This window comes from Pteropus vampyrus, unplaced genomic scaffold (genome assembly GCF_000151845.1).
Source record: "Pteropus vampyrus isolate Shadow unplaced genomic scaffold, Pvam_2.0 Scaffold671, whole genome shotgun sequence".
Classification (NCBI taxonomy): Eukaryota; Metazoa; Chordata; class Mammalia; order Chiroptera; family Pteropodidae; genus Pteropus; species Pteropus vampyrus.
The window spans coordinates 370,718-387,838 of record NW_011889452.1 but is presented as its reverse complement, the minus strand read 5'-3'; the positions used below and the strand labels follow the sequence as shown (position 1 = coordinate 387,838).

Genomic DNA, 17,121 nt, shown 5'->3' with positions numbered 1-17,121 from the left:
ACTTCTTCCATGTCCTTCAGGACCCCAATACGACCTCACAAAGTCATTTGCAGGTGAAAAGACAGCATTGTAGATTGCTTCAAGGAGACTGCTAAAAGGAGACCTGATCCTGTTTCCTTAAAAAACTCAGACCAGGAGCTACACATAGCATGCGTGCATGCATGCATGTGTGCACGCGCGCACGCACACACACACACACACACACACACACACACATACACACACAGGCAGACAAAGATACCCTAACAGATACCTGCATTTTCCTCCCCTAGAGCAGAAGAATAGATAGGTGACTCAAGAGTATGGACTTAGACTATAAGAATAGTGAGATTAGGAAAGTGACTGCCCCCTCCCCACCCAAGGCCCCATCACCCAGCAGGACCTCTATGACCTCATGCTGTAGTAGGTCAGAGACTAGGGCCTGGGCCTTACCTTCCTGGGTGGCTTGGGGTTCCTGCAGCAGCCACCGCCCTGCCTAACCCCTCCCATACCCCATCATGTTGGCTGGTACCCCCCACCTGCTAACACTGGATGAAGCTGATGCCACCTGGACCCTCATCAAGGATAAGGTAGGTAAAGCAAGAAGGCTAAAAGGAAGCAATAAAGTGTGACCTAGCTGGGTCTGAGCAGCTTATGAGTAGGAATAGGTAGGAAGCCTGAAAACAATAATAACATTTACTCAGTGCTTGCTTATGGGCCAGGAACTGCACTAAGTGCTTTGTACAAACTGTCCAATTGAATCGCAATTGTGAATGAAGTAAGAATGGTTCCTTGAACATATAAGGAACTATGAGAGCAGACAGGAAAAATGCTAAGTCAGGGGTAGGACTCAGGATGTCAGAAAAGCTTTCTGAAGAGAATTACATTCTAGCTAGGTAAGTAGGAGTTATTCACACATAGAGGGAAGAGGACTACCTGGCACATAAACGGTACTTAATAAACACCTGAATGAGTTCACAAGCGGTGGGTAGGTAAGTGAACAGAGTACTAACTTAAGATAAAACATACGAAAAGTTAGAAGAGGAAAAAGAAAAATGCAGATTTGTGAACTGCAAATAGCCCTCTAGAGCAGAGTTCAAAGGAGTAACGGTGAAAATAAGGTCAAAGAGGTACAGGGGCTCATCATGAAAGGCCTTTTCAACTTTCTAAAGAACTTGAACTTTACCTTCCACTTCTTCACAGATATTCCCTCCACCTTAACTTCCACAGAATAAGAAATTTAGGTTTTGAGCCAAATACATAGATTTCAAGGAACAGGCAGATCTCAGCCTGAGTTGCAGGTATCCAACAAATCTCACCAAATCTAGACAGCTAAAAATTTCCGAGGTGAGAATTCAGGGATGAGGTTCTGGGAGTGAATTTAAAACACTCATAGAAGGCAGCCTACCAAGTTTAAAACACCCATCTTAAATAAGTGCCTACCATAGTCAAAGCAGGCTTAATGGCATGTAGTTCCCATTCAAAATAGAGCAGCTGCTCACCACAAAGGTCAGCTTCCCAGGGAAGGAGAAACATGAGAGCCAAGGTACTCCCAAGTATTATAGTAACTGGTTTCAGCAGTGGAAAAGGTTGGTCCTGGAATGGATCGATCAGAATTAAGGTGAAAGTAAATGGAGTCTTCAACTATTAGAATGCTATGCCATCTCTGAGTATCAAAAAAAATCCCCTATCCTATTTTAATAGAAAATTGTCAGGAAAGTCAGGGTAGAGACATACAGGATAAATCACTGGTGATATGTGGCAAATTTAAGGAGTAGGACATATTTGAGTGACCTGGCTTCCTCTCTCCAGAACTGCTGACAGTTTATTGGGCACTTTGGAGAACATCTGGATGAACAGAATGTGGCTTAAGAGCCTCCCGCTCAGAATTCAAACCAGCCTAGGTACATCCAGGAAGATAATCTTCCACCATCACTTTCATGTGCTGCCCCTGGGAGATCTAAATTTGCAGGCCTTTAAGTTCCAGAAAACTTCCACCTAGAAGTAAAAGTGCAATAGGAACAGGTAGTGGTTTCAAATGGTGATTCTACCAAAAACACGGTCACCCCGGCATAGAACTGAGTGCCTTATTTTTCCTATTTTAGGAAAACCACTGAGGCCTTCAAGGGTGAGAAAGGGGACCTAATAAACCTTCATGGCAAATTCATATCTACCTTCTGAGAGTCTCCAGCTAACTCAGGGATTCACCTTTTAGCAGAAATCTTGACCATAAAACCAGGTGTTTTAAGTGTCACATTCCTGTTAGAGGAAACTCTTCTGGAGACACTCCCACTAATGTCTTATTTATATAGGATCCTAGGCACCAACGGAGCCCCTAGGGTAGGGTTCTGAAGTTACGCTTGGTTCTGTCATGGGGCAGAGCATGCCATACTAAAATGCCAACCCACCAGTACTCCGCTCTCATCCCTGAAAACCCAACTGGCCTCTTTCTCAGAGCCCTAGTTCTTCAGCCTGATACCCCCACCCAAAAGTAAGTGTTTCATGTTTCAGTGAAGCAAAGAAGAAGGAATAATGGCATATTCTTCCATGCAGATCAAGAAAGAACACCAGTTATTTCCTCAGCTAGGTGACAAGACAGTAAGTAGTCTTCAAGCTACCTCAGCTTACTGGAAGTACAGACACAACTCCATCAGTTAGCTACCCTCTTCTTATGCTAGGGGGCAGCACTTCCAAAACAGCTTTATATAGCAAAAAACAGATCAGCCTTAAGTGAACATTAGTGAATTCTACCAGAGGACCAGCCAAGTGGGCAATGCCATCATAGGGGCAAAAACATGTGGGATTTGGGGGCTGGAGGAGAGGAGTAGAGTATATGGCATTTGAAAAACAGGGCTCTAACATGAAAGAAGCCCAGAAAAGGAATTCTGTATACTCCCTAGCAGAACACAGATCAGAAGTCTCAGCAAACAACATCCTGAATGAGTTGTTATCATACAATTTGTTAAGTATAATTACTAGAGAGGACCTTACAGTGTTTCCCAGTTGGTCATGAATTTAAACTTTCCAGAAGTGGGTTCCCAAACCCAAAAAGGCTAAGACAAGTAAGACAAAACTGAAAGGAACTGGAATCCCTAAAAGCATATTAAAACTAGCATTACAAAGAGGAGGCCTCAGCTAGGGCAGAAGGTGTATGTTAAGTGGTGACAGACATGGTGTAAGAATGGACATTCCAAACATTTCTGTACATCATTCTGCCCTAGCTCCACTGGTTATGGACATCATTCATCTAATCAATTACCTAAGAATAATCCTTGAGGATTCCTCTTTCTTGAGGATTCCAAGTTCTACTAATTCTATAACCTATATATTTTCCCCCATTATTTTAGTTAAGGGCCTCACCACGTCTTACCTGATTACAATACTCTTAACTGATTTTTCTGTCTTTATGCCTTCCTATTCAAAATTACCTTTCTAAAATGCATATCTGATCCTGCCCCTTCTAACCAGAGCCCTTCAAGTGGCTTCCCATTGCCCTCAAGATAAAATTCCAATCACTTAGCATACACGCAGGCCTTTCATAATCAAGTTCCTGTGTGCCTGTCCCTCCTCATACCCTACATTTATATATTATGAAATTACAAGTTCCTGAATGTGCCCTCTTAATTTGTAAGCTCAGGTTTTCTCACTGGCTATTCCCTCTGCCTGGACTGACCATTCTCCTGCCTGGCTAATTCCTTCAAAGCTCCAGTTCTGACACCTAGAAACCTTTGATCCTCTTTTCTATCAAAGACAAAGGCTGTAAAATCGCTTCTCACCTCCTCTAGAGCCTGCTATTATTGCACTTAGCTGACTGTTTACATTTTTGTCTCCTCCATCAGACTGAGCTATATTAGAACAAGGACAAAGTTTCATTCTTTTATGTATTCCCTGTATGTATCTAGCAGAGTAGACATTCAAGATTTTGCTACAGGAGAGAACTGAGAGATAAGCAGAAAGTATGACAGTCTGAGTACTTTGTGGAGATGTAATCAAACAATGACAGGGGGAGGGTCACTCTAGAGTGGAGTAACATGTAACTCCTGACCCTCAGTCCCTGACCCATATACTGGCCACCTGCAGGTTATCGAAGAGCGCTTTGGGCCCAATGTAGTGGCAGTACCTTTCCTATCGGATGCAGCCTGCTATGACCTACTGGGTGTGCTAGTGAAGCAGTCCCGCCCAGCCCACACCCGCCTGGCTTTGCCAGGTCGTCAAGGCCGGCGGACACTACAACCAGTGGGACCACTACCGAACCTCCTGGAGCAAGCAGGGTCTGAGGGTGCCTTTGCCCACTGCACTCGGGAATACTCACCAAACGGCCGAGCAGAGATAGCCTACGAAGAAATGCGGCTCCTAGACGGGCAGCCCTGCCGGATCCGCCTACATATGGGTGGCCTGCGCAAAAAAGTGGCCTTCCTGCTGTTGCCGCCGGGGCAGGTGAGCCTACAGAAGACTCTTCCCTGGCTCCGAAGCACCCGCAGCATCTATGTCATCTACCAGATCTTCTGCTGTTCCTGGCTACAGCTGGGGCTGTTGCCTACAGGCCGTGAACCCCAGCTGCTCCGTTTACAACGGTCACTCCCTGTTGCCTTCTCGTGCCTCAAGTTTTCACTGCAGCCCAAGGGAATGCTGGGACCACAGAAGCCCCTGACCAAAGATCCACTGCTCCATGGGGCCAACTGGGTCAGACCCAACCTCAGCATCATGCCACCTCTGGCCCCCACATCAGCCCCTGATGATATCCCCGAAGCTGATATGCCCCTACCTGTCCCAGCCCCACCTACACCACCTCCCCAGGAAGGGCCAGAGGGCAAAGTCACCAGATTCTCTTACAAGGGCCGAAACCCTTTCCGAAGAGGGCCCCAGATGTTGTCAGGTACTATGTGGGGGAAATATTAGAGGGATGGAACAGGGTGGAGGGAGAGGACAGAAAGAGTACAGCCCAAAAATGTATGGGACACACGTAAGCTCGGTGAGAGGGATGGAGTGAGGGAGCCAGGGGAGGGAGGGTGAGATGAAAACATGGTCTTGGTGAGGGGGTGGGCACAGCACAGAAGACCAGAGGGAGGGACCAGGGAGGCAGAAAGACCAGGGCATGAGTCAAGCTGTGACTATCCCCAACCCTGGCAGAGAACTGGCTCTTCAGCCCCCGCGGCCCCCCACCAGGAGCCCAGGGTGGGGGCCCCGGGGACCCCGACCGGCACTCCATGTCCCTGCCCCTGCTGCAGGGTCTGTCCTCAGAGTTCGACAGCGACGACTGAAGTGGAGGCAACAGATGCAGGGGGCAAAGCCCCCAAGATCAGGCATAGGGATACTGGTCCCCAATAAACATCAGCTGCTGCTCCCCCAAACCATGCTGGGCCCCTGCTGCTTCTTTCTTCTGGGGTCTGAAGAAGGGTAGAGGCCCTTTTTTCCCTAGGCATCATGTCCCCTCAGTCTCTAAGGGAATAAGAAATACCTTAAACCTTGGCATCAATGTTCTCATTGAAAATATCCCTGACCACCTCCCCATCTATATACAACCTTCTTGGAGCCCCAACCACATAGAAAAAGGGTGGGAAAGAAGAATGAGCACAGAATAGAGATTTCCCTTTTATACATATTGCAACAAGTTCTCCATAAAACATTCATCTGAAATAAATTAAAAAGTCCTCTTGCCACTGCTTCCACACATAAAAAGGAGCCCTGCACCTGGCCCCAGCCCCGGCCACTCAAGGTCCTGATTGTCCATGGAAGAAAGTTAAGGATTGAGGGGCCCAAAGCCTGAGATGGGAGGGACGGATCCCTCTTCTGAAGTATCCAACAAGAAAGGCGAGGTGACAGCATGGGCCTGGGAGATGGCAGCCAACTCCTTGAGAAACTCGGGAAAAATGACTGCACAGTAGACAGCATTCTTGACTCGCAGAGCCTCACCTTGGCGCTCAGGGACCCCACCCCGGGGGGTAAGAACTGGAGTTGAAGCCCCAGGGGAGCCTCCACCTAGGCCAAGTCCTGCACCATCTCTCCCAGGCTGATGAACCAACTGTGCCGCCTGCCGGGCCCTGGTTGGACTGTGTGTGTGCCGCAGGAGCAACTCCCCCAAGGACGGCCTCCGGCTCTTCACTGCAAACAGACAGGGGTATCATGAAGGTACAGGGGTCAGGCAAACTCCCTTGGTCAGGGAGAGGAGCTTTCCCCATGTCACCCCCCAGGTACACAGACTTCTTGACTAGGACTCTCAATACACAAATGCTGCTTTCCCAGCCTTCTCTCTATCCAGCCTCCCCACCCAGCAAACCACCATCCTCAACTTTCCCAGTCAGTCAACACTTCAGCCACTTCATTCCCAGCCAAGATCTCTTCCTTCCCCATGCCCCTTCACCCCAAGAGATTTACTTACTACTCCTCTTTCCAATCATTAGTCTACCTCACCAACCTATTTCTCCTCAGTCCATAACATGCCCTTACTTCATGCTTCCTATCACCCTCCTAAACTAGAGTCAAATATGTCCACCTTCCCCTACCTATCTGTCCTCTGTAACACCTGACACACATCCTCTATTCCTTCAATACCCACGGAGGCTACACATGCAATCATAGTTCAGTGACTTTATCATTTCTGTCACAGTCCACTATCCCTCCAAGATCTGCTCTCCTGTGCCACTCGCCTTCTACAAGTCTCTCTCCTATATTCACAAAAGCCATCCTCCAACTAGTTGTGGCCAGACAACTTCATGTCAAATAAGCCATTTAAAATATTGTCCACCCGCCTCTAATTCTCTGCCTAGATTCCTGGCTCGGAATTATGTCTAGTATCTAGGGCCTAGGCTCTACGGATCTAGTCTCTAGATCATGATACAGTTCCCATTCTCTAGCTCTAATATTGGCTACAGAGTGATACTAGACATATCTATTAAATTTGGCATTCAGAACCCTTCACAACCAGGCTCATACTCCTCCTCTAACCTCTTGAGACTCTCTAGACCTGACCCTGCTTTTGCATCCACACCTATCTGCTCTTCCTGGAACCCTCCAGGCTCATGCCATGCTTCTGTAGCCTCCTCTGCCTTAATTTTGCTCTCCCTACTGGTTTCATCTTTGGCTTAATTTCACTATCCCCACCTCTCTGGGAAACCACCTCTGATTTGCCCTCCACTGACTTCCCATTTTACTGCCCTTATCACATTGCATTTTAATAACCCATTTATATATATATATCATCTACCTCATACACTAATTATGAGCCTAAGGGCTTGGACTCTGTCTCATTTACCTTTGTATCCCTGGGCCATACACAAAGAACAAAGTACCACGATTGTGGACGTAAGAAATAGTCACAATACTAGACAATCAGGAAATCATGATAAGGAACTTCGCTGAGTCTTCACAGCTATGTAATAGCCCTTCTGGTACTCTCTTCCCAACCCATACACTTTTCTCCTTAAGCCCCCATCTTCCCTCTGCTCTCTTGCTCTCAGCATATTATTTTGCCTCCTACAAAGAATGACTTCAATTCCTTAAACTTCTCTTTCATACCTCACAACTCCATTGCTACATATCATTTCCTCTTGATCCCTTCTCATTTGCTTCAAAAGGAGAAAAAACCCACCTTTTCCTCTCCAAAGTTAATCCTTTCCTAATGCTCTGAATCTCAATACTTCCACCATCTTTGGGACCTTGCTCCTTCAGTTACGATATTCCTTTAGTCTCTTTCTAGAGTGTCAGCTCTTTGAAGGCATAGATCTCATCCTATACCTCCCTGAGTCTTCTGTACCAAAGACTGCCTAGCACATCAGTCAAGTGCTCAGATACTTGTTAATGAAAGGTCTAGATTTAAAACTCCGTGGTCATATTTAACTCATCCTTCTTCCTTATATCCCACAACCACTCACCAAATTCTGCCAATACTTCCATCCCATTTCCACTTTGTCAAATTCTTCCTTTCTATTTCCACTATTCTAATTCAAGCCTTACAGGTCACATCTGCATTATGGCAGAATCCTCCTGACTGCTCTGACTACATTTTCTACTAGCTCCAAATCACCTAGCACATGAACTAGCACATGAACTAGCACATGAACACTGCCTAAAAGATCACAACTTCTACTCAGCCCGACTTCTACTTTGAGAACCTTGTGCTCTAGTCAAATCTTTCTAGCCTTACTACTCAACTGGTCTACCACCTTCCAAAGCCCCTGCTCCAACTAAACAGTTTATGCTATCTCCTAAACAAAAGAATAAAGCCAACTCTCTCCTTTGCCTACACAAGTCCTACCCATTTCACAAGGCCAACATCAAACGCCATGTCCTTTACCAAGCTGTAACAAAACCTCAACTTGGAGACTAGTCTGTCCCTTTGCCTGTTCCCAACTACTGGAGTAATTTTTGCTGGTACTGCTGATTTGGCTCTTAATGGATAGAAATATGTTTATCCTTTGACCAGAAGCCTGAGGACAAACACCAAGACTCAAATTCCTACAACTTCCCAGAGTTCCCATCACAAGTCTTCACTCTTAATAAGAGTTCAGTTAACCTAGGCTAATTAGCTATCTAGGGAGGGTAGGAAAAGGGTGGTAAGGTAGGCCTCACCTAGCGGATCGGAGCGGCGGGGAGCAGGTCCTGCTGCAGGGCCTTCAGCCCACTCCAACTTGCCACGAGCAATGAGGTACTTCTTGGCTTTGGAAAGTAGTGCTGGGAAGTCCTCCTGGGAGGCCGCAAAGCTCTCAATCTTATTCTTCACGGAGCCCAGCACCTACAAAGTACAACTTCCTGACATTTCTGAGTGGCTCTAGACTGATGCAGTCCTTTCTAGTCCCACTGGGCCTGTTCCCAGCACCCCCGGGGCCACTCCAGCTGCGGGCCTGGCCCACCATGGAGCCTGGACGCACCCATGCATGCATGCATCGCACACCTGCAGCAGGGACTTGACACTGGGCTGGAAGACCATGTTGGTGTTGAGCAGGAAAGAGCGGAGCAAGGGCTGGGGGTGACAGGCCAGCTGGGCCACCAGCCCCGTCAGCAGGAAGTTGACATAGACGGAGTTCTGCAGCATGTTCTCGAGTTTGGCAAAGAGCACAGCCATGAAGGGGCCTGGGAGGGGTGGGCACAAGGATACAAGGCCTGAACACAATGCACATCGCACGCATTCCTCCCAAAAACGAGACCCCCACCCTTACTAGATGAAAATTATCTGTGTGTCAGTCTCTGAGTATGTTTAAATATCCTGTGACCACCTATTCTGGAGGAAATAAAATGGCAAGCACCACATGGACCCACAAGAGTCCAGATGCCAGCTTTACACAGACTAGAGCTGAAGAGCCAGACCGCAGGCTCTGGAGTCAGAGAGATCTGGTTTCAAATTTTAGCTTCACCCTTTACTAGTTAATGGATGAATCAAAACTCTCTAAGCATAGTTTCCAACTTGGTAAAATAAGAAAATATACCCACCTCATAAGATTATTAAGAGGACCAAAGAGAGACTGACATAAGGCATTTAGCTTAAGTTAGATACAGAAACTTATAAGTATTCAATAATTGCTATAAGCTACATAATATTTCTGTTTTTAAAAATGCTTTAAGAGGCCCAACAGAAAAAAGAACAAGCGAGAAAGTGATCAAGACCAAAAGATAACTGGGTTGGACACAAAACGGAAGATAACACTAGACTTGGGTTAGAAAGAAAGCAAGAAGAAAGTGTAACAAAGGCAAAGAAGATGACTATATGGGCCTACTTCAAGTTAGGGGAGAACTCTTTCAAGGACCAAAGGAGAAATCAGCTCTGTTTAGGAGCTGGAGATTAAGAAGGTGGAAAAGTACATATAGAAAAAAGCTTAGTTGAGAGCCAGAAAAAAACGATTTAGGGCAGACTCTTTGGTGGGGGAGAGGCTAATAAAAGGGATTAGAATGATCTACTGGTAGAACTGGCCTCAACTGAGACAAATTCCCAGCACTAGGACTCCAGAACCATCACAGTTTGTCTGATCAGGGATCTGTGGGGGAAAAGGAATATACCTAAGAACTGCAGTATGAATTGAGAACAACAAAGGGCAAGAGGCAGTGAATCCTGGAAAAGATCCTAGATATATATGACTAGCCTTAACTCTAAAACAACTCTAGTTTAACAGGGTCCATCACTTTGTCCTTCTGCTCCTCTCATTTCCTGGTACTTTCTTGCAAAAGAAAATTCAAAAAGCTCAGATGAGTTTGCAAAGAAGTAAAAGGACAGGGCTTCAATTAACGCTTCAAGAATGTGGTAAACCCTGCACACCACCTTCTAGTGGTACTAAAAAGGAAGGAGCAAGGCAAAGGCTAAATAATTAAATGAAAAGATATATTTTCTATAGTCTGCAAGAGGGAGTCATCATGACTCCAGAGCAGATCTGATGCTGTGCAAGCAGAATGGCAACATATCCCAGGCCCCATTAGGACATGTACTGATCAAGGCATGACAACTTGACTACAAATAACTGGAAGATGGTTGACGTGGTCAACTTATATCTGCCATGTACCCAAAAGATGATAATTCTAGTAAAAAGCTACCATGTGCTGAGTTCTCACAATGTACCAGCACCATAATAAGTAATTTACATGCACCAGTGACACAAATGAGACACTAACTCAAGGTATCTGTAGCCCAAAGTACTACACTGCTTCCCAGAAGTGGTTTTTTCCCCTCTAACTCAGGGTATGGAGTAAGGATAAGAACCAGATAAGGGCTAGGCTGAGTAGAACTGGCCCTCAAACGAAAACAAAGAGGAGTTAGCCCAGTCACTCAGGTCAGGTCTAGCTCCAAAGACATCCTGGAGAAACCAAAAGAACTCAGCTGAGGCACTCAAGGCCATACTTTGTCATATGCCCTAAAGAGGTATTTTACTCTGTCTGCTTCAGTACTTATTACTAACCACAAATTCTTAAGAAAGTTTTACTGGATAGTCATGGCAACCAACCAGGTATAAGGACAGGGAACAGAAGAAATCTGAAGTTGAATCCTTCTGTAAAGAGGCTGGGAGAAAGCAGGTCAAGACCGAGTAGGGGAAGAACACCACAAGAGCTACTCCTGGGCCACAGAAGAGCTGACAAGAGACCTAACACCCAGACAGATATACTAGTGGGAACAGCATGGTTTACAGGTGCCTTATACACAGGACAGCCAGTATGTCTTTCGCATGGTTCAGGTACATTGCTGTGATTCACCAGGAAACACCAAACACAGAATATCCTGATCACAAATCAAAGGAAATGGCCAGACTGGGGAAGAGGAGGAACATGCACATAGGACATACATACAAGGTTGAGACATAAGTCAATACTCAAACCAGCGCAAGCATGGAAGACATACACAAAGACAAGACACGTGAGTATGACATATGTATCTAGAAGGAACCCAAGCAAAATGAATGAGGAGCTAGGCAAGTACACAGAAATGACATGGCCAAGAAGTTTCAGAAACCAGCACAAACATGTCAAAACATGCAAAGAGTACACAAAGGAGAAAGCCTAGGGTAAGTAGCTTACCAGTGAAGGGCTGGCTTGGTAGCTGGTTGAGAGTCCGCAAAGGGCTGCTGAGGAAGGGGCCAGGGGGCTCAGGGGGACAGGTGAAGCTCTCGTAGGCCTCCTCCTCCTCAAGAGGTAGTGGAGGCTCTAGGGGGGGCTCTGAGCCAGCTCCCCCATTGCTCAATGCCACCTCCAGTTCCCGGAGCTCCTGTCCAAAGCCCTCTAGTCCTGCCATGCCCTCAGAGGTGCCCTCTAGCAGTTCCCCAGCTCCTTCCTGTGGCACCCTACGAACTTTCTTGGCCCCTTCAGGCCATGGTACTGGTATCCCATTGAGCTGGGGAGGAGACAGGTGGCCAGGGCCCTCCCCTGCAACCCCGGCCAGTCCCGCGCACCCCGACTCCTCCTCTTCCCCTTCCCCCACATTGTCCCTGTCCTCCTCAGGCAGTAGGCTGCGTTTCTTAGTCCGGGAGCCAACAGGACTAGGCTCAGGAGGGGGCCGCTCGCCATCATAGGGGGCAGACCAGGTACGGCAGGCTCGGACACAGCGGTCCACACCACGGCGTGCCTCACGCAGATACTCCAGGTAATTGTCTTCCAGCTCACCAGGCTCCTCTGCAGGGCTGGGCCGTCGGCCAGGGCTGGAGGCTGGGGATGCAGCAAGCCCTGGTGAGCGAGGGGCTGGGGCTGGGGACTCAGAGCCAACCAAGCTCTGCTGTCGCAGGAAGAGGGCCAGACGAGATGGCGTAGAGGGCCGGGGTACTGTCACCACAGAAGAGGAGTCAACATTTGGGCTTCCAGGGCCTGCGGAGGGGAAAAACATAAGAGGAATCAATGAAAAGTGCTCCAGGAAGAGGAATAAGACACCTAAGGAGACTAAGAAAGCAATGAGACAACAAACATATGGGACCAATTCAGATAGCTGACTCCACCCTCCAAATGAAGCTTTTCCTCATCCACTACTCAATCTCATCATCACCAACACCAAAGAAACAATGGAAACAGGAAGAGCATGAAACTAGAGAGAGATAGTTTGGCTCAGAAGCTTAATTTCTTTAATGGCATTAAGGATCCACCCGCAAGACCCCTCACTGACTTCCCCAAAGATGGAATGCCATTCGTGGCCACCTCCCCCCACTCAACCCTTGTTGTTAGACTCCCCCAGAATCCAGGCCATACCCGTGGTGTCCTCCCTTTTCCCTGCCTCTCTGCTAGGCCCACCTCGTGCCCACGAGGCATGCTCTGGACGGGGTGGGCTGGGGGCACGGTGCCTACAACAGCATGGGATTAGGGAGAGAAACTTGTCCGCTGCTCGTCCATATAGGTCCACATCACGCACAGCTGGCTTCTGGCTCAACATCACATGGTTACATGGAACAAGATACCTGGGAAAGACAGCAGAAAAGGAGCACAGGATAGATTAGGAATTAAGAACTGAGACTGGGAGAACATCAGGCCAATGGAAATATATGGCTAAGCCAAGCTCCAACAGGAAACACATGAGGAACCCCAATACAACCCATTGCCCCAGTAATGCACAAGGCCCTGAAGAGTTCAGATCAGCCATCCCTCAGCCCTGCCCCACAGATACCTGAGAACCAGCTGCAGCAGGACATCCTCACAGCTGAGGTTCAGTAGGGTCCTGAAGAGACTCAGAGAGACCATGCAGAGCTGAGGGGTGGGGGAGGAGGGAGGGAGTTACCATAAGAGCTCTCTACCCTCCAAGATGTTTACCATGTGGGAACCCCTGCCCCCACCAGACCCAGGCCCAACCAACCACTCATAGAGAAACAATGTGCACAGGCCTGGCACATAACGGTCATTCAAGTAGTAAATAAATGATCACATGACCTTTGTGAGCAAAACTTCACTATTCACAGATATGAATGAATCATGTGTCAGATTCAAGGTATTTCTATAAATCATACACATGTCAGCAAATTCTCTGGCTACATACACCAGTCAGCAGAGATTCCAGCAATATGCAAATGAAATTAATACCCATGAAAAGAGACCCTAGGAAATACTGGGACTGAACGAATGACTTACAGGAGACAACAACAACATGATAACTAGGTGAATGCCTGCCAGCAGACACTGTAGCAGCACAGTAGCTAAATCCCTACCAAAAAGAAAACCGAGGAAACCTGGAAGAATCCCAGCTGGGAAGTGGGCAGGGCTGTGGACAGGAATATGAGTCACTTCTCTGACACCAGTGTATATCTCAGAAGTTAGGTTCAAGAAAAGCTCAAGGGCAGCTGACAGGAAAAGGAAAAAACAGGTGGGTCCAGAAGAGTGGAAACCTTTTGTTTTAGAAAAGGAAGAAGGGTAATTCATCTCTGGCTAGTTGAAGACAACAGACACATGTAAGCTCTCCTTCACTCCTCTGAATCCCCACCACCGCACTTTCTCTATACTTCCCTTATAGCAAGTGTGTCAGATACCTTGAGTTCCCCAAAGACAACTATTGGTCTTAGTCTAGGGCACTACCTGTACAGTCTAGGTGCTCATCATTTACTAAATGATTGTGGGAGAATTAAAAACCAGCCATAGTGGGAAAGAGACAGCAGTTCACATTTTGGAAAGCATGGATGTTTAGGAAGGTTTACCCAAAATTACCATTTTAACTAGCAATGAAAACATTCAGACTCACTGAAATGTTGTGTGGTAGGTAGAAAAACACACCACCCCCCACCAAGATGTCCAAGTCCTAATCTCCAGAACCTATAAATATTTTATCTTGCGTGGTAGAAGGGACTTTGTAGATATGATTTAGGTTGCAAATCTGACATGGAAAGCTAATCCTGGATTATCAAGATGTGCCCAATCAAATCACACAAGCCCTTAAAAGCAGAGGCCTTTTTCCAGCTGAGTCAAAAAAAGAAAAGAAAAGAAAGAAAGAAGAGATTTGAAGCATGAGAGGGACTCAATCCATTAGTGGCTTTGAAAATGGAACAAGGAGGCCACAAGTGAAGGATTTGGTTGGTCTCTAGAAGCGGGGAATGTTCCTCAGCTTACAGCCAGCAAGAAAATAGGGAATCTCAGTTCTATCACTGAAATGAAATAACTTCTACCAACAACCTGAATGAGAAAGGAAATGAATCTTCTCCTAGAGCCTCTAGAAAGGAATGCAGCCCCGCCAACACTTTGATTTTAGCCTGGCGAGATTGTGTCAAGATGTAGGACCTACAGAACTGTAAGATAATAAATGTGTGCTGTTTTAAGGTATTACGTTTGTGGTAATTTGTTACGACAGCAATAGGAAACCAATACAGATAGTCAGGAACAAAGACTGGCTAGCTAGCATGGTTCACTTTAAGCCACAAAAGATGGGCTACAGAAGTTAAAAAGTCAGGTGAACAGAATCAAGCTTAAAAGACCAAAGAGTGCAAAGGAAAGCATCTGCACGGGCATCCTGAAACCAGAAGAGATATGGTTTCTCCAAGAACCAGGAACCAAACAGAAATACCCCAAGAACATAAAAGGCTCCTGAGATCAGGGGACCAAATGCAAAACTAATAGAAATATATGCTAAGGACTAAAGATAATGACAAAGAATCAAAGAAGTTAGGATAAGATTAAGACAAAAGCAAGATGGACAGAGGCCAGCACAGGAAAAACAAATTGACCCCAAGAAGGAAATCAACTGTCCCGAAACAACAAGACATTCCCTGAGGTTAGATATACAACCATGGTCTAACTTCAGCATAATGAGAAATCAAATTTTTTTGACATCTATTCTCTATTGGTTTACACCAATAACTCCTAACCTACACGACTCTCAATTATGATACTCAAGTATTATAATTACTTTTTGGAGAATTTTTAAAAATACACATGCCGTGGACCTACTCCTAAAAATTGTAACTTCAGAGATCTAAGGCAGAGTTTAGACTCTGTTGTCCTAGTTAGTAACTTTCAAATTCTGAAGTGTATACTTCGTTTAGAAACACTGGTCTAATCAGAGTGATTCTGTAATATCTCATATATACCCTAACTTAGCTTTTCAGAAACCTCACCTATACAAAACATAGCTAAACTGGGAAACTTGCCTACCCGAAACCCTACTATATGGTGTCTCGATTATCTAGAACAGTTTTCTAGAACTTTCAGTGATCCAAGAACTTCTGTTTTAAACACAAAGACCCAGGGAACTTCAATTATTTGTAATAAAAGAAAGAAATAAAATGGTTCCAGAGCCAAAATAAATGTCATAAAGTCCATGGCTAAACTAATGCTTTATTTCCCCCAGAAAGATTTCAGGGTTTTATACCTTGGAAACTATTTACTCCTATTTTATATATACATTTCTACTGGTTAAAATTCAAACTTCCTACCATGGTCTACAAGGCCATGCAGGATATGAATCCTACCTCTCTCTCTACTTTCATCTCATTGCCTCCCTCGCTTGCTCACTACATCTCCAGTCACACTGGTCTTTCATTTCCTCTAATACATTCAGCTCTTCCCCAGTTGTTGTCCTTTGCATGTTGCTCCCTAGACTGTTCTTCCACTTGCTCATCAATAAGCTAACTCCCTCATGACCTTTAAGTCTCAGCTCAATGTCACCTCCTCAGACAGGATTTTTTTTACCACTACCTTATTTTATAAGCACCCTGTTTGGTCTCTTCATACCAATGACTGCAATTTTCAATTATTTTAGTAATGTGTGTGTTTGTCTTCCTCCTCTATAAAGGAAGCTCCATGAAGTCAGCAACCATGTCTATCTTGTTTACCATTATATCCTCAGTACCAGAGAACAGTATGGTGCATAGTGAACATTCATCACAAATGTTCCAGAGGAAAGACTGTAAGTAGGTAAGCAGGTAGGTAGGTAGGTAGGTATGTAAGTGGGTGGGTGGGTGTCCCCAGTTACAGTAATTTAAATGCAGCAAATCTGAAGGGGAGAAAAGGTAAACATACCAGTAGCAGCTGGGTCAGCTATCAAAGCAGACACAAAACCTAAAAAGGTAATATTGAGCCCCCAGAACAGGCCACAGAGCACTACACAATTGACAAGAAACTCAAGCCAATGCTACATTACAAGTGTAACACAACGGCAAAACCAATAGCCATGATGAGCAGCCAAAGTCATCCAGAAAAGGAAGCAGCGTTCTAGAGTCACATATTACAAAAGCAGGAGAATAGATTAAAATCTGTAGCCAAAAATGGTTAAAAGTTAAATACAAGAAAGTAAATGCCACCGAACTTTGAAGTGATTGCTGGAGACGAAGGCCAAAGAAGGGCAGTAACACCCTCCTAGAACAAAATTCAGAGAAAGAAGATGGCTCACCCAGGTAAGCCAGGACAGAGGTAGGGGCCATACCCGGGAGTTGCTGCCAATACGGGCAACGAGGGTGTCAAGGATGGTGTGGGTATCATGCCGGTGTAACAACAGGAATCGCAGGAAGGTACGGAGCAAGGCAGGCTCTGAGATACTCCGTAGGAAAAGTTCCAGATAGGCGGTACTGGCGATCATCTCCTCCGCAGAGGTCTGGACGAAGGGAAGGGAAAGTTTGGAAATTTAGGGCTTCCCTGCACATATACTGAGTCATTTTCCCTGAGTTCTAAGGAGGAACCAGGAGCAGACAAGGAAAAAGGGAAGAGCACATAGCCCACTGTCTCCCACATTGGTCTTGACATTGAGGTTACCACCCGTCAGCCTAATCCCCA

The 17,121-nt window shown here is 46.0% G+C and overlaps 2 protein-coding genes across 6 annotated transcripts in view; one reads left to right on the top strand and one right to left on the bottom strand.

Moving 5' to 3' along the window:
* The window catches only part of FAM160A2 (family with sequence similarity 160 member A2), a 31,675-nt gene that overhangs the window by 2,833 nt on the left and 11,721 nt on the right, over positions 1-17,121 (bottom strand). The window contains exons 6-12 of one of the 5 annotated variants that reach the window (XM_023526005.1): positions 16,742-16,942; positions 13,040-13,119; positions 12,628-12,833; positions 11,473-12,252; positions 8,870-9,048; positions 8,548-8,710; positions 5,893-6,081 (exon numbers count right to left, since the gene is read on the bottom strand). In XM_023526005.1, coding sequence (XP_023381773.1) covers positions 5,893-6,081; positions 8,548-8,710; positions 8,870-9,048; positions 11,473-12,252; positions 12,628-12,833; positions 13,040-13,119; positions 16,742-16,942 — 1,798 coding nt within the window. Of the gene's footprint in view, positions 1-5,550; positions 6,082-8,547; positions 8,711-8,846; positions 9,049-11,472; positions 12,253-12,627; positions 12,834-13,039; positions 13,120-16,741; positions 16,943-17,121 lie in introns of those variants that run through there. The other 4 variants (XM_011385191.2, XM_011385190.2, XM_023526004.1 and 1 more) reach the window with 4 other exon arrangements.
* Positions 209-5,240, top strand: CUNH11orf42 (chromosome unknown C11orf42 homolog). Its single transcript, XM_011385189.2, has 3 exons — positions 209-569; positions 4,060-4,855; positions 5,110-5,240. Exons 1-3 carry the CDS (start codon positions 498-500, stop codon positions 5,238-5,240), a joined length of 999 nt encoding a protein of 332 aa, XP_011383491.1. The 5' UTR covers positions 209-497.